The sequence below is a fragment of the Chamaea fasciata genome, unplaced genomic scaffold (genome assembly GCF_029207755.1).
Source record: "Chamaea fasciata isolate MVZ Bird 193981 ecotype frontalis unplaced genomic scaffold, bChaFas1.0.hap1 SCAF_1, whole genome shotgun sequence".
NCBI classification, from domain to species: Eukaryota; Metazoa; Chordata; class Aves; order Passeriformes; family Sylviidae; genus Chamaea; species Chamaea fasciata.
This window is the reverse complement of record NW_027094086.1, coordinates 140,420,483-140,446,475: the sequence shown is the minus strand read 5'-3', so window position 1 is coordinate 140,446,475 and position 25,993 is coordinate 140,420,483. Positions and strand designations below refer to the sequence as shown.

General features: G+C 40.8%; 1 protein-coding gene across 1 annotated transcript; it reads right to left on the bottom strand.

The window, feature by feature from the left end:
* Positions 1-13,508: 13,508 nt before the first annotated feature.
* Positions 13,509-17,452, bottom strand: GJD4 (gap junction protein delta 4). The gene is made up of 2 exons (XM_066192406.1): positions 17,389-17,452; positions 13,509-14,689 (listed from the first exon to the last, which is right to left on the bottom strand). The coding sequence occupies exons 1-2, from the start codon at positions 17,450-17,452 to the stop codon at positions 13,509-13,511; spliced, it is 1,245 nt and encodes a 414-aa protein (XP_066048503.1).
* Between the last annotated feature and the right edge of the window lie 8,541 nt (positions 17,453-25,993).

Here is a 25,993-nt window from a genome sequence, read left to right as displayed (position 1 = left end):
CACTCCCACACACCGTGGTCACTGCAGCTTCTGGCCCAACAGGGAAGTGAGTGAAAAGCAATTACCCATCCTGGCCACGTTCCCTCTCGTACTTAAACTGGATGGTATGGGAAAGATAGCACAAATCTCCCTAGAATTAAAGAGGCTGGGCAACAAAGGTCACCCTGAAAACAGTAGGATGAGACTAAGAAGAATAAAGAGATCTGAAAATGTCAGTCCAAAGAAAAAAAAACATTAAACAAGGCAGGCTCCCAGCATGCGGTCATGATGAGTTCTAGGCAGCCTTTAAGAGAACTCAATTAGAAATCTTCAGACAGCTCTATTTATTTAAGCTTTTATAACTGCCCATCATTACTGTAATCAGGTATATGAATTTCACTAGTTCAGCAGAAAGGATCACACATCATAAATGCTATGGTGGTATGGAAATAACTAGTGTCTGGTATTAAAATGTGGAGCAATAATCTGAGGTGACTAAGGATAGTCAAATCACCTCAGAAACTAGTACCTAAGGTCAAATGCTGAACCAAGCTTTTTGAAGGCTGAGATAACACGTCTTCACTCCTGCTAGTCTCTTATCTGTGATCTCAAAACACTTTACATTCACTCGTGAATTAATAGTAAAATTTCTTCTTGTGAGGCAGAAATTGCAGTAATAATACCCAGCCTAATGACACTTTAATGCAAGTCTAGGAGAAAAACCTGGATTTCCTGACTCTGCTCTGTGTCCTCAGAACAGCTCCATTTAATGAGCACTTTCTCACTCCGATGCCCTCCCCAGCGGTGTCCCCAAAGGCCACAGCCCCGTGCCCGGAGTGTCCGGGTTTGCCGGGCACGCTCCAAACCTGCCCGAGCCCCATCGGGCCATGGATGCTGCAGGACTGAGGCGAAATCGGCTCGTACAAGACCGGAGGAAAATTCCTCATTGCTCCCATTCCCTACGGCAGGCAGGTGCGGAAAAGAAGGTTTACAGCAATTCTGGGGTTGCCAGTTCCGGTCAAGGACTGCGGCGGGCGGAGGGGCTGCGGCCGCAAGGGGCTGCGCAGGCACAGCGGCTGCGGGCGGCCCCGGCGCGGCCATCCCGCAGCGCCCTCCGCCGGGGAGAGCGGGAATTCCAGCGCCGGCTCCTTGCGCCGCTCCTGCTCCCGCGGGCCGCCCGCTTTGCCGCCCTTTCCGGAGCTTCTCCCCTCCGCAGAGCGCGGCGGGGCCGCGGAGGGGAGATGCCAGCCCCCGCTCCCGGCGCTGAGCCTGCACACACCGCTGCTGGCACCCTCCGGGCACGGCTCACCCTCGCTGCAACAAGCAGAGCGGAATATAGAACTAAGACGCTTTTTCTTAAAATCCCGCTTTCCAAGAAAACAGAAATTTCGTCAGAGAGATGTGGCCACATTCCTGTAGATGCCTAATGTATTATAAAGGAGAAAGCTGGGCTTTTTCTCTTGAACACTATCTGACTTCTTTAATATGTTGCATTTTAGAAAGGGTTCTTTATCCCATGACTTGTTAGATGCTTTCAGGTATGCATTAAATGCATTAGTTAGAAGTCCTTTCCTCCAAACGTCTGTCGTTGATAATTTTATGTGACATTCTTCACAAAGAAGAGTTAGTCTCAAATTATTTTTTTCTACTTGACTTTTTTCCAAAAATAAACTTACAACCAGAATGTCTCATTTTCACATCTTCTGAAATTAGAAAGAATACTTTTCATGCTGTGAACAGACTTGATTCAAAATGTGTTTGGAGACATGATACCTTCATCATTTCTCAGTGGTTGAAATCTAAATGCTCTCTTTCAGTGTCAATCGGAAAATGTAGCCATCTGGCTTAGGAAACAAATTACTTGCTTTGCCTTTCTGTCCAGATGTAGGGAGAGAACAGAATTAAATCTGACTTTTAGGGAAGGAAAGGGAAATGTTTCTCGTGCAGACCATGCAGCTTTGGGCACTGTGTGTTCTGTACATTGCTGCCATCCGGAGCTGCAGCTGCTCCGCAGGGACATGCACAACTTTCTCTCTCCAAACCTGTGGGATGGAAAGCGCATTTATCATTGTGGGTTTTAAACTGAAGTTACTTTTTCGCAAAACTCTAGGGAAGAAATATTTTGCTATAACAAGTACTAAAATCTAAGTTTTCCAGGACACAGAGCAGGGCATTAGGAATAGCCGGATCAGGAAACCACGGAGACCCACACGGAGCTTCATTGCTGCCATCCTCGAGCTCATTAGTGTTCAAGAATTGTGTGTGTTGTTTTTAGCAGCTAAAGAGTTATTTATGGCTTCTATGTTCTCAAGCCAAAGTGAGTGAGGGGTGCAACCAGGGCAAACGCATCAGAGCAATGCAAATCACTGACAAGGCATCATGAATACAAGCTGAGCGGAATTTAAATACAATCCATGAATGAGAGGAAAGATTTGCATGAGGGAAAGAATCATTAGAATCTGATTTAACAAGCAGTACATAAAATGGGCCTTTGCAGCTTAAAATGAAGCAAAGCACATTCACGTTATACATTCTTAATGAAAAAAAAAGCAAAATCACAAAAAACCTAATTTATTAGTAGAGCTTGGAATAGAAATGGTTTTCACAGAATACCTTTAGATCCTGATTCAGAAACTTGTGCTTGATTGCTTTCTTGAATAGAAGTGGATCATAAGCATGTAGGGTGGTAAGGACTATTTAAGTGAATGCCAAAGTCCTATTGATTTCAATGAGATTTTATAAGATACTTAAAGTAAGCTTGTGCATAAATGTTTTCCTGAACAAGAGTGCTTTTCTGAATTAGAATTTAACCCATTAATTTACACAGTGCTTTCAAACATAATTCCTTCTGGGAGAATAGAATAGACAAGAATATTTTTTAAAATTGTTTATTTCTACATGTCTTAAAAGAAGTTACTGGAAAATTATTCTGGATAGACTTTTCTGTAAGGTCCAAAAGCCAACAGAGAACTATCTGTGGAAGCTGAAAGTAAATGATGTGCATGCAGCAACTTTTATGGACTGTCTGTTGGTTTCATCTCAACTGCATTATGGAAAGTTTTGCTATAAGGTCTTACATAGATAATTTCAGCCTCTTGAGAGGAAAGTGATAAGTTGTTTTACATTAAGTGATTTTATATTCAGTCTTTGAGAAAAGTAAGAGCATTACTTTAAGAAACACCTGCCATTTTTTGTTTCCAGTCAGTGGTCACTAACATAGGGCAGAACATTTTATGTAATGTTTCCTAAAATAAAATGTGTCTACCTCTAAATGTCTTGTATTTTGAAGTAATGGCTGAAGTGGCAGATTCTGATGCAATTGTGCTTTCCTAATTGTAAGAGATCATCTGTCTCTGTCAACACTGGACAATCTTTTCGTTTCTATAGAAGCATTGCTCCAGCTGTGTATTTTCATTTCCGACCATATTCCTCTGGAAATACAACACTTCTTTCATGTACTTCTCTCAGCTAAGTCTGTAGCAACAACACATGTGAGAGTTCAAAGAGCTCAGTGTACGACCACGTGGCTATATTGACTGTACTTGTGAAAGTCAGACTCTAGTGTCAACTTTTCTTTTGGCAACATTTTGGAGTGTTGTGGTGACGCCTTGCAAGATGTCTTTTTGAAATCTATGAATGGTATGACCGGTGTGATTTTTGTCTTTTTTGCTCTCTTTCTAAATAATTCTACTGTGAAAATGTTTGGCATCGTGTGCTATTCCAGGTCAGCAGCAATACTATTCTTCAGGGTTAGTTTTCTGTGTCTCTTTTGTTGAATAAAAACCAGTATCATATTTGTTGAAAGGTAACATCCTCCATAGTAGTACTTCTCTAGCTGTTATCACTGCTTAAATATTTCTCAACATTTTCATACTTTCTTCTTTTTTTTCCTCCTCCCTCCACCTGCCTCCCTCCGAGTGCCAAGTTTAGGTGAAGGCTGAGGTTCAGTTCAAGACTAGGACATGTAAATACAGGTAGGTATCTCAGCATGGGGACTTTTTTAAGGTAAAGCATTGTATGAACTCTTATTGTAGTCAATAGAGTGTTAGAAAGGTAGTCAGTAGGTCGTGGAAGCAGAATCTGGACTCTGAGTACCTTGTGGGCCTCAATTCAGTTGCTCAGACATGGGCTCCAGATGATCCTGGAGATTCCTGTCCAGCCTCTACCTGCCTCTCCAAATGAGCATGGGTCTCCTGTAATTTGCTATCATGTCTGAAAGACACAGGTGAATATCTCAGTTACCCTCTGGCAGCTCTAATAACGTGGGATCCCTTTCTGGGCAACTTATGGCAGCCCAGATCTGGATTTGACCAGATCTCTTTAAAGAGTAGTGGGATTATGGACACCAACCTCACGGCTCTGTGACAAAGTGAAGGTGTCTTAACCGTGAGCTAAACCCTCCCAAGAGAGGCTGGTGATTATTTTTATCACCTCTGTTGTAAGGTATCAGTATTTTCTTGCTGATGGGTTTTTTAATTGCTGTTTCGTCAAGTTTTACATTTTTTCTGGGCTCTCTCATGTCTTTGTGCAAGCTGGCACAATGTATAGATTTGATTGTTCCATAGGGAGATTTCTTCTTAGCCACTGCTCTGACCTCTTTGACCCCTTAAAAGCACTCTGCACATTGTCTGCTAAGGATTTGGAGGGGAGAGTGTTATTCTTGACAAGGCCTTTGATTGGTATAATAATAATTTATTCAGTATAATCATAATTTATTGAAAAGGTGTTATTTTAGTATCTTCTCTTTTGGCAGTCCCCTCACATGCTTTCTTCTACCTCTTTGTGGTATATTAAGTTCTCTGTTCTTTACTTTCAATTTTATTTTGCTGCTGCTTCATTTTCTGATAAAATTTTAGAGAGGCTATTGTTTACTTTGGGTTTCCTCCTTTTTGAAGATTTCTTCATTTATCCAAATTTTAGGACCACTTAAAGTACATAACCACATATCCTTAAATCATGCAAGTTCCATCAGCTCCTCTAGAGAGCAGCAAATATGTTCAAATAAAATAGTAGCATGATTCAACCTAAGGTTTCCTGAAACAATATCTCTGGTAACTCCGCTTGCTAAGTACTACTAAAGAGCAAAAAACAATCAGGAATGAAGGTCTTATACCTGAGCACAGCATTTTCAGACATTGTCTGAGAACTGTCCTAGCCCTGGTATTTAGTGCGGAAGCCTCTTATCCTATCCAAAAACCCAACACCAGCTCACCAATATCTTGTGGCAGAGGGGAGAAGGAAGGCAACAGGGGTTCAGCCTGGGCCAGGAACCAGATTTGGATGCCCACCAGATCTGTGGGCTGTTAAGCTTCCATCTTTACACAGCACTGGCAGCCAAGAGGAAGCATTCACTCTCAGAAAAACACCCACAAGTTCTCCATCCTCATGTCCATCAGTGGGTGTTTGACAGATGGGACTCTGGTTTCTGCTGTGCACTAACTGGGGCTTAAGGGAACTTGGTGCCTGACAGTGAGCCACTATTCTTTTTCTTACTTTTTTTTTCCTTTTTTTTTTTTTTTCTTTTTTTTTCCTTTTTTTTTTAAGAAAAATAGCCAAGGTAATGTGAAGTTTTCCTAGCTACAGACCTCTTCAGACTAATGCCACCATATGTTTGGACCTAAATGCTACATAAATCTTCAAGAGAAGGACAAAGGTCCCTCTGTTCTTTGAGACCAGTCACCAAGCACAACTGACAGCTGCCTGTGTGAGAGCTCACACAGCTGGCACAGTCCTAACAAGGCAAACCCATTCTAATGGGAGAACCCATATAACAGACCTTCCAAAAACAGGCTCACGTTCACAGACCCGTCTCTGGTAAGGTTTTCTGCCAATAAAGCTTCTTGGTCTGTATTGACTCTAAAGCAGCTTTTACAAAGGTTTTTCTCTCAGTTAAACACCTGGTCAATTAAGCCAGGCTGCAAAAGGCCCATGGTTGCAAGCAGAGCAGCTTTTACTCAGTTTCCTGTGACCTACATTACTTGTCATCACCACTACTCGCTGTTCTGGTGGCAATCACCTTCCCCAAGGTCACCACCTGACCTCTGTTAGACACAAAGAGCACTGGGAGACAATTCTGGATGGACAGAAAATATCACCAGTGTAAGAGTGACTGCCAAGGCCACGACAAAGCAAGGGAGTCATTTCTGGGAAATAGATTTACCACGAGTTGGCATCTTCCATTGTCTCAAGGCTGCTCAGCTCTTCCCAGCATGCTAGCATAACATGGAGGAGGAGATGGATCAAGTCAGGCAAAGAGAGAAAAAAAGCAAGGAATGCTTTGTATGCAGCTGAAGATGATGTTTATCACATTTTCCCCTTTCCTGTGTCACCCTTCATAGCAGGATCCTGCCTCTTCAGTAGCTGCATGGCTTCTGCTGGTGGGCTGGATCAGTCAGATGCAGCAATGCAGACAATCTGCTAACCAAGTTCTGCCTCATTTTTTTGGAAACATACTGCCAAAGATCCTGGAAACTGTGGAAGTGGTGCTCCCGGGTGGATGGTGGAGGCTGTACCTTGCTGCTTTTTGAGGTGTGTGCTGGCAGCTGGTGCACTGGAAAAACAGCCTTCTGCACCATGACAGTCCACCTGGCATCAAGGCAGAGAGAACATAAAGGCACGGACAAAGTGGGAAGCAGCTGGCACTTACCAGCGCTTCCTCTTTGCAAACTAATTCCTGCCAAAACAAACATGGACATTAACATGGAAATTCCAGGGAACACTCCCCCCAGAGAGTTCAGTGCTCACTGAGATGGTGGGTAAGCTCTTCTCAGGTGCTGATTGAGGGACCCTCACCCTCACGGTGTTCTTTGTATAGTCCATGTCTGACGAAGATCCTGATGATTCTCCAGTCCAAATTTTATCTATAGTTAACTTGGCAGCCACAGACTTGTGCTCACAATTGTATTAAACAGTTGCCCTGTCTGGCCTTAGCTTTGCAACAGTTTCTCAACGTAACCCTATAGCCTGGGATTAGTTTCAAGTTGTCTACTAAATTCTCATTTATCAACAGAAGTGTTGGAGGTGCTCAGTCTGTATTGGCAGGGCCTGCAGGCTGCCTGAGGGATGCAGAGGGCCGCTCTGTAGGGACTGGAGAAACAAGAAAGCTGTATTTTGGTGCCCCAGCTGAACTATTCTAATGATGTCTGCACATACTCCAAAATCAAGGCAGAATTTGTATAGAATTTGGTGTCAGAAGCAGTGTGGGACTATATTTCAGCTGACTTAGTGCCCAGGCTCTAGTAGGCTGAATCCCAGGTTCTACACAACAAGAATATTACTGATGGATACCAATGAGCATTTCAGCAGAAATAAACAGCCTAAATGTTTTGCTTAAGCTTTTGTTTTTAATTTGTAGCAAAACATATCAAAAGATAAAGTATGCTAAGCCAAGTTGTTTCTGGAAATGAGCCTTGTAGGAATATTTCAGGAACCTCATGTACAAATAAAGAAACTGTTTGGATGTTTTCATCAACTCCTGACTCTTTTTTTTTTTTTTTTCCTTTTTCTATACTATTTTAAGGCTTTTTGCTGATGTACAGAGGGCTAAGTAAATAGGGAACATAAGACGGTTGTTCTAAAGGGTTTTCAATATTTCTGTGTAAAAGTCATGGAATATATTTCTCAGATATGAGTAATTCAAGGAAAACATTTCCTATTTATCTGTACGTTTCAAAGTCTATTGCTGTAAGTTCTGAAAATTAGGATTGATTTATTCTACACTGAAGTAGCTCTGTGTTTCATGTAACTCCAGGGCACGAAGTGGATTGTTACCACATCTGTCTGTCTATCTATATTACAAAAATATCTATATTTGGACCATTCCTTAATATTGGGTCATCTTGTGAATTTCATAAAGGTTGATAGCTCATGGGATCAGTTCTGTGTGACAAAGTGGGGCTGCAGTTCAAATCCTGTGGTTTTCTCCAGCCATTCAAAGATTAGGTCCCATCAAGTCATCAAGATGTACATGGAAGTTTATGGTGAACCCGTGCAAACAGGTATCTGTCAATGCATCACAACTGGTAAACCGTGTTACAGATATTCCTTATTTGTGCTTCAGACAAATGCTTTAGAAAGAAGCTTGCTGAAGAAGAAAAAAGTTTGGATTTGTTAGCCAATGCATACAAGTTGTTCATATGCCTACCTTTGAGTATCTCCACTAGACCTCCAAAGATAGCACAGAGCTTTAAAGTTTGTGCCAGAAAGAAGGAGCTCATTGCACCGTATATTGTCTGTCAGAAGTAAGAATCACTCACACTGACTCATAGAGAAATGAGCAGAAGGAGTGGGTGTCTAAGTGGGTGTTTAATTTGTCAGGACAAGTAGGGCTCTGAAATCATCTTATCCTGGTTTCTCTTTAAAAAAAAAAAAAAAAACCTCAAACCCTATCTTCAGTGCAAGGAAAAGGTAAGTCATCACAGAGGACAATGCAAAATTTTATTCTGCTAGGTCAAAATCTCCTGTTTAATTCCATTATTGTTATTTCTTTGCTAAAAGTAACATTTTCAGTGACAGAAAATGCTGTGTTGCCCAAAGTCTCACTGGCAAAATAGATGTTACTCACATAGAAAAGCCAGAAATGAAGGAAATTACTTCTGATCGCTGAGCCCAAATTCCCCATCGTTCTTGAGAGCACCATATATAAACCACAGTTACTAACAACAAGCTCAAATTCTGCCATCATCCTCACTCAGTAAATTGTTCATTAGTGAAAGCTTTTCAAAGTTAATCCAGTACTCAACATAAAGTGTTACCTGCAGACACTGAATTAGAGACAGTTCTCTACCTCTGCATTCCCACGGTGTGAACAGCGCGGGATTATAAAACCCTTCTCAGACTTAGCACAGTGTGTGCACTCCCATGAATAAATTACAGCTGTGGAGATGGCCTGAGACCTCCTGCCTGTCAAACCAAATGGAAGGAAACAGACAGTAAAGCAGGAGAAATCAGAAGCTGGTGAAGCAGGTTGTGATTGTAATCTGTCTACGTGGACACTGGATAATTTTAACATAGAGATGCAGTTGATACATTCTGATTTCTGCCTTAGTGAACTCATTTTTCAGAACTGGCATTGCTGGGTATCACGGGCCAAGAGTTCACACTATGAGTGAGCAGAGACCATCTAATCTGCAGAACATTTTAGCAACTCAATTACAATGTAAGACATGTTGTAAAATTACTTCTCTGTCAGTTGAGAACATCAGGCTATTAAAAGTAGATCAAACGACAGAAGTTAAAGAACAGCCTTTTAAACTACTCTACTGTCCTATTTTTTTGAGATGTATTTCTTTATTGTCCTAAAATACTACAAGCAGTAACAGTTTATCTGTTCTCCATTGTAGTCATGACATTACAATAATATAATGTCTAATTAATATGCTCTTTAAGGATTTCTTTTAGAAAGCTAATAATTGAAATAATGATGTATCATGTTAGGGCAGATAATAACTTGAAAGAATAAATTGAGGATGTCTCTACATTGCTAACTTCAGATTTAATAGTTATTCTGGGCTGAACTGAGATATTCACGGAGAACAACTGCTGCTGACAGGAAATTATACATTCCCTAGACACCTGTCTAGAGTGTCTTTCTCAAGAGCAGAGAGAGAGTCACAGCTTTCTGTTATACTGTAAAATCAAAGCGAGAGTAAATCAAAGTGACCCAACCTAAAAAGTGCAAGAAGAGGACAAAGTGATTATAATTGACTGAAACTTGGCTTCTAAACTAGTTTGACTTTTATTTTGGTATTTAAAAATATATTTCAAAGCAAACAAATAAAAAGGAATCAGAAAAAAAAATGTTTAGAGAAAAAATTAAATCTATTTTAGTTACAGGAACAAAATTGATTTTTTTTTTCTTTCAGTCATGCCCAAACTGAAGAAACTTCCAGCGATATTTGGGTCTGCTGCCTAGAAAACATGAAAATTCTGTGTCTCCAGCAGCCTGCTAGACACTTATTTTGCAAGAGAAGTGCTATTGAAGTGCAATTGAAGATACTAAGAAAACAACATTTTAAAGACATTTTTATAATTTTCCAAGAAAAAAAATTATTTCTTATGTGAAAACTATTTTATCATAGATTTTCTGATCAGTTCCAGCTCTTATTTCCAGGGAGTTCAATTCCTTTCTGTATAGTCTCATGGTCAGTACCACATGAGGCTGGATGAGAAATATATGTATATATATATCTTCTGTATTGTTCCATAAAGCCACCACAGGGTGCAAGTGACACCTGCACTTTGAGCACAAGACAAAGCTCCCTGAAGGCAGTTTTAGGAGTATTGTGCTTTCAACCCATCTTTGAAATGCTTTTCTGAAGTAGATGGGTTAAAAAAAATTTTAAAGATACATTGGCAAACATAATAAGAACATTTTGTAACATTTTTCTCAGTACGTAATAATTTCTGGAAGGACTTAAAACAAATACACGAGTTTAAAAGACTAAATTTTTGTTTTAACAGCAGAAAGCCTTGCTGCTTCTTTGCTTCACATCTATCAGTCCTTTTCTCTCTCTAAGACATCTAGAGCACCTCCACATTCAGTGATGCTGAATACAAGGAGAAAATAGAGGTGATCCTCTGTTTTTTCAAACAGATCATTTTTTTGCTATTTTCTCCTCCCCACTGTGGATGTCCCTCCCACCCACCACTTAATTTCTTTGAGCTCTGGAAGTTCACAGTAGTTCAGACTTCCTTTATACTTCTTCTCTTGGTCTTTCCTTGCTGGCAAATCGACACAGTCTTTGTAATTAAAAAATGTGACTTGGAGAAATAGTAGTAAAAGACTCTGAGTCATTGCCCTAGGAGCAGATTGTTGATGCCAGAGGTTTCTATTCACTCTCCAGGGAAAATTCCATACCAAATTTTTCTCTTTCAATATGCAGTTTTCATAAACACATTAAGTGCTTGTGACACCGCCTGAATTACGTGTCGATGGGCCCACAAGTCCCAAAATCAGCCAGGTTTCCAGGGGAGCAACACAACCCAAAGGCCAGTCTCTGCAGACTAAGGAAGACATCCACGAATCTCTTTCCATTTCAAACACAAACAAGATCTTTCCAATTTGAAATGAGACTCCTCAGTCATGAAAAAATCTCTAACCAGAGACAAAAAACCCAGACTATGTCCAGCCAAAATGCATTTATTATTTTTCCTACCCTATTTATATCTCATGCTATGGGATGTATGCTATGGACTGTATCCACATTTGTTCCTTGCATTCCTTCTCACATCTGAGAAGATGCAATGAATCATAAATGGTTTCATTGTTGCAATGTTTTGTCATGGCATAAGTAATCAGCACACACCCCATTAAAGAGGCTTTGGAGGACGAGAAGTTTAAATATTTAATGTTTTTCTGCCTATGATAAGTTTAATAATTAATGCTGCTTCTACCCTGGAAATGACAAATCACACAACAACATGCACAATGAAAGAAACAAACAGAGCTAATAGAGAGGAAAACCTTACTAAGAAGGTAGTAATTAAAAATGCCCATAGCCTACCTCAGGATCCCAAAGTACTTTGCTCCTAACCCCAAGAGCAGTTCTGTCCATCTATTAAACCACCTAATTCTGGGGGAATGCAGAAGAGATAATTGTTAGTCTTTACCTTACACATGTGAGAAATAATACACAGGTGTGATGAACCTAACTGTCTTGAAGACTTCTGCACCCACAGGACAGAAAAGGAAGAATGTGAAAGCTGTTGTCCCTTCATGTCCTGCACATGGGACCCAGCCCTGAAGTTATTACAGGAACTTGTTACATGGCAGCCCAAGAGCAAGACTAGATCTGCGCCTGGCCTAACAGCATCGTGGCTACGCCAGCACCAACCAGTATCTACAGATACCAGTTCCTGATACCCTCTGAATAATTTGTTTTGTAAGACACTACCACCAGCACATTTCTCTTGGTACATGCTCCTCCACATCCACTCCCACTGATGATGTGCAGGTATGTGCAACCTTCAACCCCCACTGACTTGTAGCTAAAAGAAAATTCATCTCACATACTGCTGTGCTGTAGTTCTGGATCACGCTTATGCAAATGCGACTGAATTAACACCGAAGGAAAGAACAAAGTATAACTGTAATAAAATCTTCTGTGATTCACTCAATTTAGACGTGTTTTCAAATTATTAGCATTGTAAGTCTGTCAGACAAAGAGGGCAAGCACTTTGATATAGACATTGCCACTATATCCTTCTTTCAGGGTAGAAACCATTTTCCCTAAACCCAGGTCTGAGATAATCATATTGTGGGAGAAATAGGTAATCCAGAAAGTGACTCATCTTACCTTTAGAGACCCCTAAAAGAGGTCAGGTGACTCATTCCCACCTCCTGAAATTGAGAGCCCAGTGTGACTATTTAAGGCTGAGAAGTAACACCCTGTAGATGTGTCAGTGGAGCCAGAGCATGGGCATTGCTGCTCAGTCCCTGTCAAGCTGCTGGAGCACTCCCTGACACCCTTCTGGCTCACACCTCCTTGTTGCCTTGAGAAATTCTCAAGCACAGGACCATGCCCAACAGCTAATGTGGATGCAACCCCTCTGTTTTGCAGGTTATTGTAGTTCGTAGAATGGTTTGGGTTGGAAGGGACATTAAAGATCATTTATTTCCATAAATGATCTGCCTTTGCCATAGGCAGAGTCACCTTCCATGAAACCAGATTGCTCAAAGCTCCATCCAACCTGACCCTGAGCACCTCCACAGGTGGGACATCCAGGACATCCACGGCTTCTCTGGGCAAACTCTTCCACTGCCTCACAACCATCAAATAAAAAATGTTTTCCTTGCACCTAATCTAAACCTACCCTACTTCAGTTTGAAGCAATTCCTCCTTGTTCTGTTACTACATGCCCTTGTAAAAAGTCCCTCTCAGGCTTTCCTTTAGGCCCCTCTAGATACTGGAAGATGTTATAGTTGAATATCACAGGCGCGGTCAGGCTGCAGCTGGCATCAGTGTCAGAGAAAGGTACTGCCCTGGCACTGCTGGCTGGGAGAGGTATTGCCTTCAAGCAATAAGATCCAGGGGTTTTAACATTTTAACACTTTGCTACGAAACAAGTGTTTTTATTCTATTCACTGTTTAGTCTTCTTGAATATCCTTCTTTGAGTGAGCTTTGATAATTTAGTATGAGGAGATAAATTAGGCTTCTGACAGTAGACAACATATCTTTGCTAAACTTAATCTTTTGCAATAAAACTAGGTTAGAGTAAATAAGCGTTAAACACATACTCCTGGAAAACCAGGTCAGTCACATCAGTGACAGTCCACAGCCTTTTTAAACTACCTACATGCAGAAAAAGATAAAGATGTCACATTTTCTAAAGAACATGTCCCTTAAAGTAATATCCTTCAAACTCTTATCCAAAATTTTGGTTTCTTTTCTAATGGGTGTACATAGCAGAACAGAGTGTCTCTGCAGCATAACCATAACCAAAGGATTCAGCTGAAGCTCACTGAAGCCTCTTCAGTGATGCAATGATTTGTCCTGTCAAGGTCACAGAGTAGAGTTCACTCTGGCTTCTATACCCATTCTGACTTTTTTGACCTCAGGCAGCTAGTGCTGCTATAATCTGATTGTGCATCAGAGCTTTTTAGCTCAGCTGAAGGGTAGAACCCTAAAAGCTTGTTCTGAACAACAGAGGAAGAAACTCCAAGGGGAGACTCGCCCTGAGGTCTCAAAGCCAGGGCAGTATCTTTAATGAAGTCTTGCTGAAGTCTCACTTGGTTGCAGGGAGTTCCTTGTTGGTCACTGACACACAGGGGTCCTTCAGTGCTCTGTTGCTTAACAGCAAGGCCTCCTGATACACAGCACTTATTGCTGCTGCTGCTGAGGTTAGTGCTGACACTTTGCTGAGGGACACCTTCAGGGTGAAGAACAGCCTCTTCCTCCTCTTCAGAGAGAAGTGAGCAGGAGCCATCACTGGTCTGACAGCTATTAGCTACTGGACCATCCCCATTTTGAGGAGGAGAAGAACTGCTGTGCTGGACTGGGGGAAGATGTAACATGCACTCCTTCTCTGTGCAGAGGCTTGCCAGCATCTTGTTCTTTCGGTTTCTTGCTGTCATTCCCCGGAGAGCACAGACAAGATCAGCAAGGCTGAGCAGGAAGGACAGACTGCTGACCCCCCAGATGAAAATCATCATGATGGATTTCTCAGTGGGCCGGGAGATGTAACAGTCAACAGTGCTTGTGCAAGGGGAGTGGTAGCATGAAAAGCGGTCGGGAACAGAAAATCCAAAAAGAAAGTATTGCACAGCCCCAAAGGCAACCTCAAGTAGAGTCCTAATAAAAAGATGAACGGTATATGCCCCTGAAAAATTAAGGACACTTAGGTTGTCTGCACCACAATCAACTCTATTGACAACTGCACTTCTACAGAGCTCCTTCACATCTTTGGGGCTTGATAAACCCTTGTTCCTCTTGCACCCTTGCACCAGACAGTGCATTCCTACAATGTACAGAGCTACCTTGTGTGAAACATAAATGCTGAATGCAGCATAAGGCAGCAGGAGAGACACGGTCTGAATGAGCCAGAACCTAAAGTGAGATACAGGAGAGAACAAGTCATAGCAAACGTTGGAGCATCCTGGCTGCAGGGTGTTGCAGACAAAGCGCTCCTGCTCATCTTGGTAGAGGGGGTAGCCTGCCAACACCACCACTGCCATCCGCAGCAGAAGTATTAACATCAGCCAGATCTTCCCTACAATAGAAGGAAAGGTAAGAAAAAGAGTCAGAGCCTGAGAAAGAAGGCAGGTGATGCAGTGATGCTCTTTCTATACACAAGGCATTTGAAGAAATAGTCTCTCCTCTTATTAGCTTTTTTTTTTTTAAGTCTGAAAATCCTGTGAAAATGTAAAGCTGACACATTCCATAATCTTCATCTAGACTCAACAATGTAGGAGTTAAACATACAATAAGTCATGCCAACTGAAACCTGATGAAAACACTCTGATAAAAAGAGATCAAAACTGATTAAACAATCCCATTTCACTTGCAGTTTTTCCTTGTTGTTGGATTCCTGCACCTGAATTTTGTCCTATTTCAATAATACAGGTCAGGTAACACAGTATGATACTCATCTAGACAGAGAAGATTGCTCCATGACATAGTATTTGTTCTTGGTCTTGGCCATGACATTGTATGTAAAGTTTATTTTGGCCAACAAAAGTAAAAAATGGTATTGTCTAGCAAGCTATTAATTAGTTATTACACTTCTTTTTAGCAAACATATGCAAAATATTCTACAAATGTACATTTGTGTGCAAATGTGCACCCCAGACATTTCTCTCTGTTGCTTCTTTGGTTGCCCCACCTTGGCATGATTTCCAACCTTTGTTCACCTCGGTGAGCAGCTCAGACCTAAAGTTCCCTTCTATCAAAGCGTTCTATGATTCTGTGAAAGCCTAAAACCTTTTCCTGGATGGGAAGGCTTAAAGGTATACCTTTCTGTCGTCAAAAGTTAAAAATGCATTCTATACAAACATATATTCAACACCTGAAGTTAAGTTTAGCATTCAAATTTCTCACATTTCCTTTTGAATTCCATCACCAATTCCCAATATAGTGTTGAAAAAGTAATTTAATTTAATAATCTTCTACAAGAAAAGAGGAAAATAACTGCTTAAAAACAAAAAGAGGGGAAAAAACCCAACATAAAAGAATTATAAGATTAATTTTGTTTTAAAGAATTGTTAAGGCAAGAATTGTAAACACAGGCAGAGAAACAGCAAGACTTAGGGACTAAAAAGAAGTGTACTATGCAGAGTTAATGGCTGAGAAATGTACTGCAAAGCTCAGGTCATTAATAGTGAATGTACATTTCACATGCATACAAGGTTTTGAGTGCAATCTGTGGAATAGCATCAATACACACTATAAAGGCTTTAAAAAAATCCAGATCACAAAGCATTTTTCTATAAACTATACAATTATTTATGGGTGTTGCCTTGGAGAATTTTCTTCTGCATTTCGTATAAAGCTATTGCCCAGTAGTTGGTGTAAATCTGAAATATTCAAATATTTCCACAACATCATGTGATATCTATTATTGTACTGAACATACTGTTCAAGTGCCTTCTGAAAACCATTTGTGGCCAGGAGACTGATTATGGGCTAGAACAGTAAAACTGCACTCTGTAGTGGAAAAACGTGAAGAATATGTCAGATTTACAAGAGATCATCTGAGAAACTGCTGCTCCTGGCAAAATAATATATTATCCAACCATAAATAAATTGAGGCCTTTCCATTTTATCTTTAATCACCTGAGCTGTAGTGGTGGTTTTGTTGCTTCCTGTGTTTGCTGGCAGACTGTACTGCTACTCACTTTTTGATACAGTGTGGGTCAATAGGAAACACCAGCTCTACAGTATCTGTCATCTTAAGCAAACCATATTTCATCCTTAGGTAGCATTTTTTCCCTGCAAGGACCTCAAAGTGTTTGAAGCTCATTAGTTAATCAGGCTCAAAATACTACATGTTATTTCACTATCAATTTTTAATTAGAACATGTACAATAGGGAGTACTATTTAAGAAAAATCAATGGCTCCTTAGGAAGTAGTTTAGTGTGACATACATTTGAGAGATAACCCCTCCATGCATCCGTGTCCCTAAAGACCCAATCTTGATTAAACATACAAGAACAAGCCTCTCCAGCAACCCTGCTGGGGCTCAGCTGGATGCTCCCTGCAGTGCACAGCAAAAACTACAGGAACTGCTGCAGGCAAAGAGTCTTTAAAGGGCCCCTGAAAGTTCTTCTCTGGCTCACACATTGTTCAAAGTAGTCCATGAAAGAGGAACAGAATCTTATTTAAATAGTAAGGGTAAAAAATAAACAGCAAACAGTTGGCTAAGGAAAAGACAATGGCATTCTGCTTTGGTTTGCCTTTTTTTTTTAATGCATGTGATCCTTATTTGTTTACAAAAATAAAGAATGAAAAGCAATAATTAACCCCAATGGTAGTAACCACAAACTTTTTCCTGTAAAAGACAGTGGGTCTTCTGTCCTCTTCTTTAACTTTTTAAATTTGTTACTAAAGCTATTGCATACATTCTACCATTCACTTTATGTGGTATAAGTTCAGCATTACTTCTGTGTGTTTTTACCATGATCCCTTCTTCCAGCTGACAAGAAGGCCTGTCATCAAGAAGACCCAAATTTGAAAACCTTGCTAGAGTATTTTACACAATGTTCAGGAAAAATCTATCAAAGGGAGAGAAGTAATCTGTTTAACAAGAAAAGAAACACATTAACCTCTTCTATCAGGTATCAAGAAAACAACCTACTGTACAGATCACAGAACCATAGCCTGAAATGAAAGTTGATTATCAGCAGGGCACTTGGTAACTTCAGGATACGACGCAGCAAAAGAAAGAAGAGAGCTCTTTTAAAAGTACTTACCTACAATAGTCACATTATAGTTGAGTGTGACTATCAGAAATCCCAGTGAGTCCCAGTGCTCCATGTTTGAACAGGCTCAAAACACTTCCAGCTCCAGATGTCCTAAGAGTTTTTTCATTTCCAAAGGAGATTAGACCTAGACAGGGAAGAAAGGGAGTAAAAAAGTGGAAGAAAAAATTTAAAAGGAAGGAATTTTTGCTAAGGATCAAAGACAGACATCAGGAACTCAGCCAATACAATGCGTTGATGGAGGATTATTTTGATGATTGGAACAGGACTGTTAGTTTTGAAAGTGTTGATCTTCTTCAGGCTTTAACACGTTGCCTTGCAAAAGCTCTAGCTTGTCAGATCCAATTGCTCCTACCTCTGTGTGGACTCTCTGTCCAGGCAACTGCAAGTGGACAAACAACAACAGGAGCGATCTCTGCCATTGTAGACTATTCTTACTCTCCCAGGGCATACCAGCCTCCTGGCATTGCTGAGATACTTCAGTGGTGAAAGACAGGGAGAGAGGAAAAAATAGCATAGACCAGGAAATAACAGAGAACTCTCTGTTTCCCCACAAGAATTGCAGATGAATAAGAGGGGATAGAAAAGGATGAGCATCCCTGTGTTTGAAAAGTAACTTCAGTTCAGGTCACTGGAAGCTATCCCATTGAAATTTCCCAAAACCACTAAATCAAAACCTCCTTGACAAAACACCATGGCCCTGTCAATCACAGCCACACCAAACTCTCCTCTGTGTGCTGAGCCAGCCAGCAGACTGAGCCTCCCAGCAGGAAAGATGAAAAACAGGGGAAGCTTTAAAAAATAAAAATCCTAAAGGTGGGGCCAGATTTCAAGATACCACCAATCACTTATTTTTAATTTATATCAGTCTTTTTGGCTGAAACTGCTTGGTACTTCACTCAAGCTGCTTGGAGATCACTCAGAAGATCTTAAGGGTGATTGACCAGCATTCTGACACCCAGCAGCCCCTCAGCAGTGGTGGAGGGAGCTCCCACTTGGAGCAGGATGCCCGTGGGGTCAGCGCTCCTTGGCTACAAGGTGCAACTGCACAGCATGTCCTGGACACTGTCCCTGTGCTGTACTCCAGGAAAAAGCATGGATGAGGTTAAGACTCTCAGCTTTTTGTTCCTTGCCTCACATTTCACCCAGGTTATCTTGGGGAAAATAACCTACCACCATCTTCCACCCACTGCTCAACCAGTCTTGGGATGTTGCTCTGTCCTTTTTAATCTGTGCTGTGGCAAGGACAAACATACTGTGAAAACTCAGTCCGGAAATAGTAACAATCCCTAGAAAAGCAGCTGAAGAAGGAGTCTGTGTGTGATATAGCAAGGGAGAAAAGTGATTTCTGGGCACCTGTGGGGTGCCAGCAGCTTTTCCTTGTTGTTGGGCACTGCGGTCCTGCTTGTGTGCTTCAACCCAGGACTGCTCTGGAGGAGCTAGGGGGGCTCAGAGGGAGCTGTAGAGAGATACTCCATGACTTAGAGGCACTGCAGCTGGGCTGAGCTTTATGACTGAGCACATCTTATTGGGTAAAAGGTAAAACTAATAGTTTCATAAAGTAAAATATATCTGTAAAAAGACTTTCTCCCCAGCTCTCTGCTCACAGGCTTTGCAATGCCTTGGCAGAGCACACTGAGCATCCTCTCTCTAGTAAGCACCATCCTGAGGAAATACTAAAAGTGATTTGAAAACATGGCCCTTCAAAACCCTTTGTCTGTTATCCGTGTAAAAAGAGTTTTAATTACAGTAGTAAATACAGAAATTGTATTGGTTTCAGAATTGATTTATGTAAAATATTTGCCCAAATGCCGTTTCTTCTGTTACCAAGTTTTATTTATGGTTTGTGATGACGGTTTTAGCTTCATTTACTTACACACACACTTTTTCTTTTCCTTTTTTTTTTCCAATCAGAGATATGTGTGTGTGAGAAGTAAGGGAAGGAAGGAAGGAAAACGGGAGAAAGCCAATAGAGAAAAGATGCAAATGGCCAAAGTATGAATTATGCTGAGGTATGAAGGTATTCCTGGTTAAACACCCTTTGTCAAAAATAAAGTCAGGAATGCCAAGATGGTGGCAGGATATGAATGCTCAGCAGCTGCATCCACACAATAGGCTATAAATTGTCTCTGTCAATATTGTCAGTTAAAATATCCTTGCTTGTCGTTGCTGTGAGACCTCTACCATTTGTGTAAGAGGGATAACAGCTAGGAATTTAAGCCCCCAGACTGTTGCCTGAGGAACTATACCAGGCAACAACATCTGATCCCACAGCATGGATGCACTGAGATAGGATGGTCCATTTTTTTCAAAAAGAAAGCAGGCACCCTCCAGAGTCACAGTGCAGCTTAGTTTAGGTCAGAAAGCTTGAATTATATTTTAGCTTTTTCAGAAAACTTTAACTTTTTTTTAATTTTAGCTTTTCTAGACAGCTCATATCTCACTTGAATCCAGTGCTTCTCCTTTCTGTGGTGTGCCCTCTTCCCAAGCCTCTATCATCAGTCCACACTGAGCTCCAGCCTGTGGTGGTTGTTATAAAGTGTTTGGTCTACACAGAACCACAGGCTTTGGTTTCCTCACCCTTTGGTTCAGCACTATTTTCAGGCTGTGGTTCCCATCTGAAGATTTTCCACATCATAGCTGAAGATATTCACTATACAATCCCCCTCGTTCACTATTTATCTTTAGCTGTTCCCTGTATTCCCTTTTGGCCTGTAAGGACTATAAAGAAATAGGGAGAGCAGTATTACAGGCATGGGAGTAGCAGCAGCAGGACCCCAGCTCTGCAGTGCCACCAGTTGGTTTGGCACCATTTCCCACAGCAGAGGATGGGCACGTGATGCACAGCCCCACCACTCCACACACACTCCAGCTCCAGAATCTCACAAACTCTTCCCAACCTAAAAAGCTGTCAAATCTGTGAGCTTCCACTGCATTCTAGTTAAAAAAAGAAGCAAGCACAAAAGCTGACATGATATTGGGTAAAGTTAAACTTTGAAACCCAGCAGTACCTCATCACTTCTGATTTTAGGAAGGGCACTAAGGCCTCTGGAAAGCTTTCAGAGACAAACAATGAAACATAAGACACAATTAAATCTATTTTAAAATTCACAACTGCTCTCCATAGGTCTAACCCCTTACCATAGGTCTAGGTCTTCTTGATCCTGCAAAAATTCACAGATGTGACACCATCACTGTGAGAGACCTACTGAAATACTTTGAACTACTGAAACTGCATCTCACTGCAGTGTGGACCTGTGCCACATCCCCAGGCTTAGACCTGGGTTACTTCACACCGAGCAAAGACACTTCAGCTAGTCCTTGGCTCAGAAGGACATCCAGAGGTGAGGCAGAGCTAGTCTGAAGCCAGTTCAGGATCAAATCTGTCACCTGAATGGTGCCACAATCTACATCCACATCAAAAAAGCTCACAGAAAATAAAGGCATTCCTCTGGCATAGCAAATCCCAAACTCATCTGTCTTACCCAGTCAAGACCTACACTAATGACACCCAAGTGAAATGAGAGTTTCTAAGGGAGACTGCACCCTACACAGCACCTGGCAGTGAAGGAACATCCCTCCACCCATTTAATTAATGTTAAGGTAAAATAGGTCAGCATAGCAGCTTCCCTAATAGACAAAGGGATCTGGCATTTCAGTCCCGGTCATGTGGCATACCATAATTTAAGAAAGAAAAAACACAGATGCTATCTAATATTTTAGTCTAAATTAAAAATCTACTTAGAATTTTTCTAGTTAGGAAAAATTATGTATTAGGGATGAAACTTGCAGTAAATCTAGCTCTTCTGAAGGTGATTTGTAAATGGGGGGGAGGGGTGAATCTATATGGAAGGGACAGTAAACATTAAAAAGCAATTTATCTTGATGGCCTTATTTTAAAATTTGTATAATTTTTTAAAAAATTTTAAAAAGGGGGAGAAAAAAAAAAACTAGATGTGAAGGACAACAGCAAAGTAGTAGGAAAAGATGTCCAAAACAAATGCTTTTTTAAAGACATATGTGCTACACACACACACATACGTATGTAAATCTTCACAGCACACACCCAGCCAAGGAGCCAGCACAGCACAGAAAGCCCTTTGCTTTACACAGGCACACACAGCACTGCCCATTTTGCATTCCCTAGGACCTGTGTCCAGCTGCCACTCGAGTGTTCCTGCAGGGAAATACATTTGAAAGTAGCCTGGGCCCAGAACAGACACCACAACTACTCAGACATGGGGAGGGCAAGGCAATCCCAGCTCTAGATTTTGGGCTACAGAGCCTACACACACTGAGGTAGGGGTGCAGTGAATGTTTTCCATCATGAACTATTTATTCCATGGGGAGCTTAAACAATTCCTATTCCCCGTTTTTCAGCCTCTAACTCATCAGTCCCCAGAAGCAGCAGAATTGAGTGCAAGGAAAGGAAACTTTCAACAAACATGCCTCCCTCTTCCCCATCTCTTCCTGCCTTCCTTTCCCAGGGAACAGCTGCATGCACACATGCTCAAATGTACATAAATGTGCATCTAAAACAGCCCAGAGGGACACCCAGAACAGTGAGGTTCAGCTCATTTTTTAACTGCTCATTCAGATTGGATTCAACCTTGCTGACTTCCAGACCAGCTCGGTCCTCTCGGACGCCTAAGCCTGGTGCCTCAGTGCCTCGCACGTGCTGTGTTGTCTCACTGTTCCTCTACTAATTTAGTAAACCTAAAAAAAGACTGTTACTGCATGCTCTTAAGGATTTAGACCATTGTCCCGCACTGTCTCAAACAGAGCCCCTTATTCTTAATGTTTGAATATTCAGAGAAGTCATATTTCTACAGGGAACCTGCTTCTAAGAGGACGACAAATGGAAAAAGCAGCTCTTCTTCAGACTTTGGTTCAGCAACTTCACAGCTACTCAACCAAAAATTTTGAACACTTCGAGACAGATATGACAGAAAATTAAGTAATGGAAAATCTATTCTCATTCAGGAGCTCAGGGCCAATTTCTACAAAAGTATTTCATTTACTTGGTAGTAAAAGTACAAAGTGAGTCCACTGGATTTTCAAAAGTACATTATTAGTGTCTGCTTAACTCCCACTGAAATAGGTAGCTACATGAGCACATGACATTATTACTGAAATTTGTTCTGCTGTAATACAAAAAAAAGTCTTGTGTAAGAGAGATTCCAGCTCTTTTTTCAATTTTGCACTTAACATTTGACACCGAGTTTTACACTTACCTTTCTTCACAGTGCCAAATAGAAAACTGAAGGTTTGGAATGTTTGAGGATCTTGTGTTTTATGATGAAGCAGGTGATTTCATGTTTCATTAGTGCCCAAATTTGGCACTAAGGAGTTCTTCCCTCAAGCAGGTCTGCACCTAACAGTGGTCAGGCAGGCAAAAAGTATGGTGAGTTGGTACTATGGAAATTGTTTAAATAAGAAAGAGGCTGTAGGTAATTGGGAAACAGATTTCATAAGAAACAGGAGATGGCAAGAAAATCTTTGGGTCACCATGTTTTAAATTTAATACTTTGTTTCTGAGTATGATATTGCTAAAGCTGTGGAGGGCAAGTATCCCCGTTTGCAGCATGCACAGCGAAAGAGGTTAATGTGTTAGTTCTGGATTTCAGTAAATAAATCAGTCATCTTAGATTTAACATACAGGCAGCCACTGTGGATTTAAAAGAAGAGTTCTTTACACCTACTTGTATTTCATGGCTGATCATTTTAGGAAGCAAACCCTATACTGTTGTCTCTGTTATTGAACACTGACACTGCTTTTTCTTTCACCACGGACAGATGCACTGGAACTATATGGTCATTAAACCAAGCACAGGGGAAAAGACTAAATGAAAGAAGGAAGCTGAAAAGAGAAATGGTATTTTCCCCCCACTAATTCACATACAACTTAAATTTCAGAAACCGTTGCAGGCAGTACCAACTATGGATTTCTTCTCACATGTGAAGAAATGTCATTTTCAAGTCAAATTCATTTCTATGCAGAAGTCAAAAAGTACATTCTATTAAATCTCATCTACATCTTGAAAATATGGCTTTAAATAAATGAAGCCGTATCTTGTGCATAATAAAATCCTTATCCAGAAGAGTACCTCTGTCTAAAAAGAATGTGTACATCTATCATATTGTTTCATAATGAGAAATTTTGATCTTCAGCCATGTTTAATGAACAATGAAGGGAAAGATCTAATATTCATCAGAGCTGCTACTCACAGCTTACTAGACAAAAGAATTATTAGATTTCTTGCATCAATATCAGGATGCACAACTTTTGTATGTACATCTGGCCATTTGAAGGACAACATGAAATTGAGTTTTTGTACCTCACCTTTATGAGGTGCATATTACCTTATGGTTTTATGAGGTTTGTTTTGACCTTAAACTGTGAATTGCCCATAGTCTGTTTATTTAAGTTTAGTGTGACCTTGTAAAAAGTAATTTTAACAAATTTCAGATAGGTCAACCTCTACAACACTAGAAAAAATTACCCCAAATTTTTATTTCAGGATTTAAATTTGCCCTCCACCCCAAACCTCTGCTTTACAATACAATCCTACCATACCAGTTGCCTACAGTTTCAATGATTTCTGCTTTGTTTTCTTCCAAGAGCCATTTTTAATAATCATTGCTAATGAACTCAACACCGGGCAATACTGGGCAGTACACAAGGAATTCCCTCATTAAACTGCAATAGTATTCATGTTCCGTGTATTCTATCAACCAAGATCTTTTGTTTTAAAGAGAAAAGCATCATAAACTTCAGCTTGATGGCTCAGTCCTTAGTAAAATTAATAGGAGTTCAACACCAACTCTCCTTCATTCCTTTGAAAATGTTTTCCACAACATCAAAAAGGTAACACAGATCCTGAAGGATTTATTCGGATATTTTAGAGAGCAAAGAAAAACAGCCAGGAATGATCAAGAGTGGATTTCCCACAGGAGCCATCCCCAAGGCAGGCTGTGAACACACAGCACTGCTCCTTACCCTGGAGCAGCCCCCAATGTTGTCCAGAGGCAAAGAAATCTCACACCATGCATAAGTGCACTGGTAAATGTCCTACTGGGGTCAAAGCAGCGAGCAGTGAGGGTCTGCTGGGCAGGTAAACCACAGCAGAAATGGGGAAGAACACCAATTTATGTCCTGTTTGTTTTTAAATGATAGTCTGACAGTCAATTTTCCATGAAAGAGCAGGGATTACTGATTATGCTCCCTTCACTTATCCATCCCTTGCACAGCACTTCAGCCTCTCCTTTCACTGTGCCCAGCACAAACACAGAATAAACCATCTCCCATTTCTACACTTGCTCTCCTTAAGCTTACTCCAAAGGTAGTTCCTCCCCAGAACTGAGAAGCATCTCCAGCCAACCAAGCTTTGCCTCAGCAAAACCTTTCAGATCACTTGGGTAAAGCAATTTTGTGACTCCAAGTTATCTCATAGCCTCCACTGAAAATTCTTTCAGTACCAGTAACAGAAATGAAATTTTATTACTACAGGAAGACACAAACACAGCACAAAAAGACTAAACAGGGCCATTAGTTCAGTCTTTCTGCCTCCTCTGCATTGACAGATACTCTGACATTTCAATCTAATCAACAAAATTGCTACCAATTACTGGTGTAGTGGGTTGAGTGCTGGCAGACCCAGGACAACTGGCCACAGATATTTATGGATATATTCCCTTGTGACCTGTATTATGTCTCCTAACTACTGTTACCATTTCAGTTTCTCCTCTTTTTTTCTCCACATTTTTTACATTTTGCTGCTTTTTCTTTTGACTGCCTTCACTTCCCTTCCTGGGGAAAAAATATTTAGGCCATCCAGAAACTCTTAGGAAACACCTCAAAGAATAGTTGTTTAAGTACATCAACCCACACAATTTGCAAATGATGTTTCCATTTCTGGAGAATCAATCCAATAAATTGCCAAACCGAATCATGGTATACACTATACCTGCATTCCTGAATGAACTGTATCCTTTATGTATTTGGCAAAGGAAGTTACGTCATATTTATGTGTATATAAGATGATTGACCTTTCTTTCAATGGCCACATTCATTTATATGCAAAAATATAGTCTTTAGAAGGTCTTACATCTTTGAAATTTAGCATGAGTTCTTCAGGACATGCTTAAACTGCATTTCCCCACAGTAACAATGTGGCTTCTCACATAGAGTCAGGAGGACAAAGTTTTTCATTTTAATATTACAGCTACTCGTGTATGGACTAATTCTCCCTTTAGAGCTTTGTGGCAAAATCCCCCAGACCCTTGTTTCTGATCTGCAGGAATTCCTTCCCCACATTGTGGTGCTCAGACAGGCGAAAGCAATTTTCAGTTCAAGTAATGTGACCCCCCTACCGTCCCTTCCTGCCTTCAGCAATTACGTGATTCATCCCTCAGGTTTAGAGGCTCAACTCATCTAATGTTGATACAGTAACCCAAAGTCCCTCAGGTGAGCTCAGTGCTTCAGCTCTGCTCTGCCTCTGCTCTCAGGGCAGGTGTTGGTACATTACACAAGTGTAAATGATAAGGCTTCCATCTTGTCTGGCCACTGATTTAGTGCACAAACCCCACCAAATAC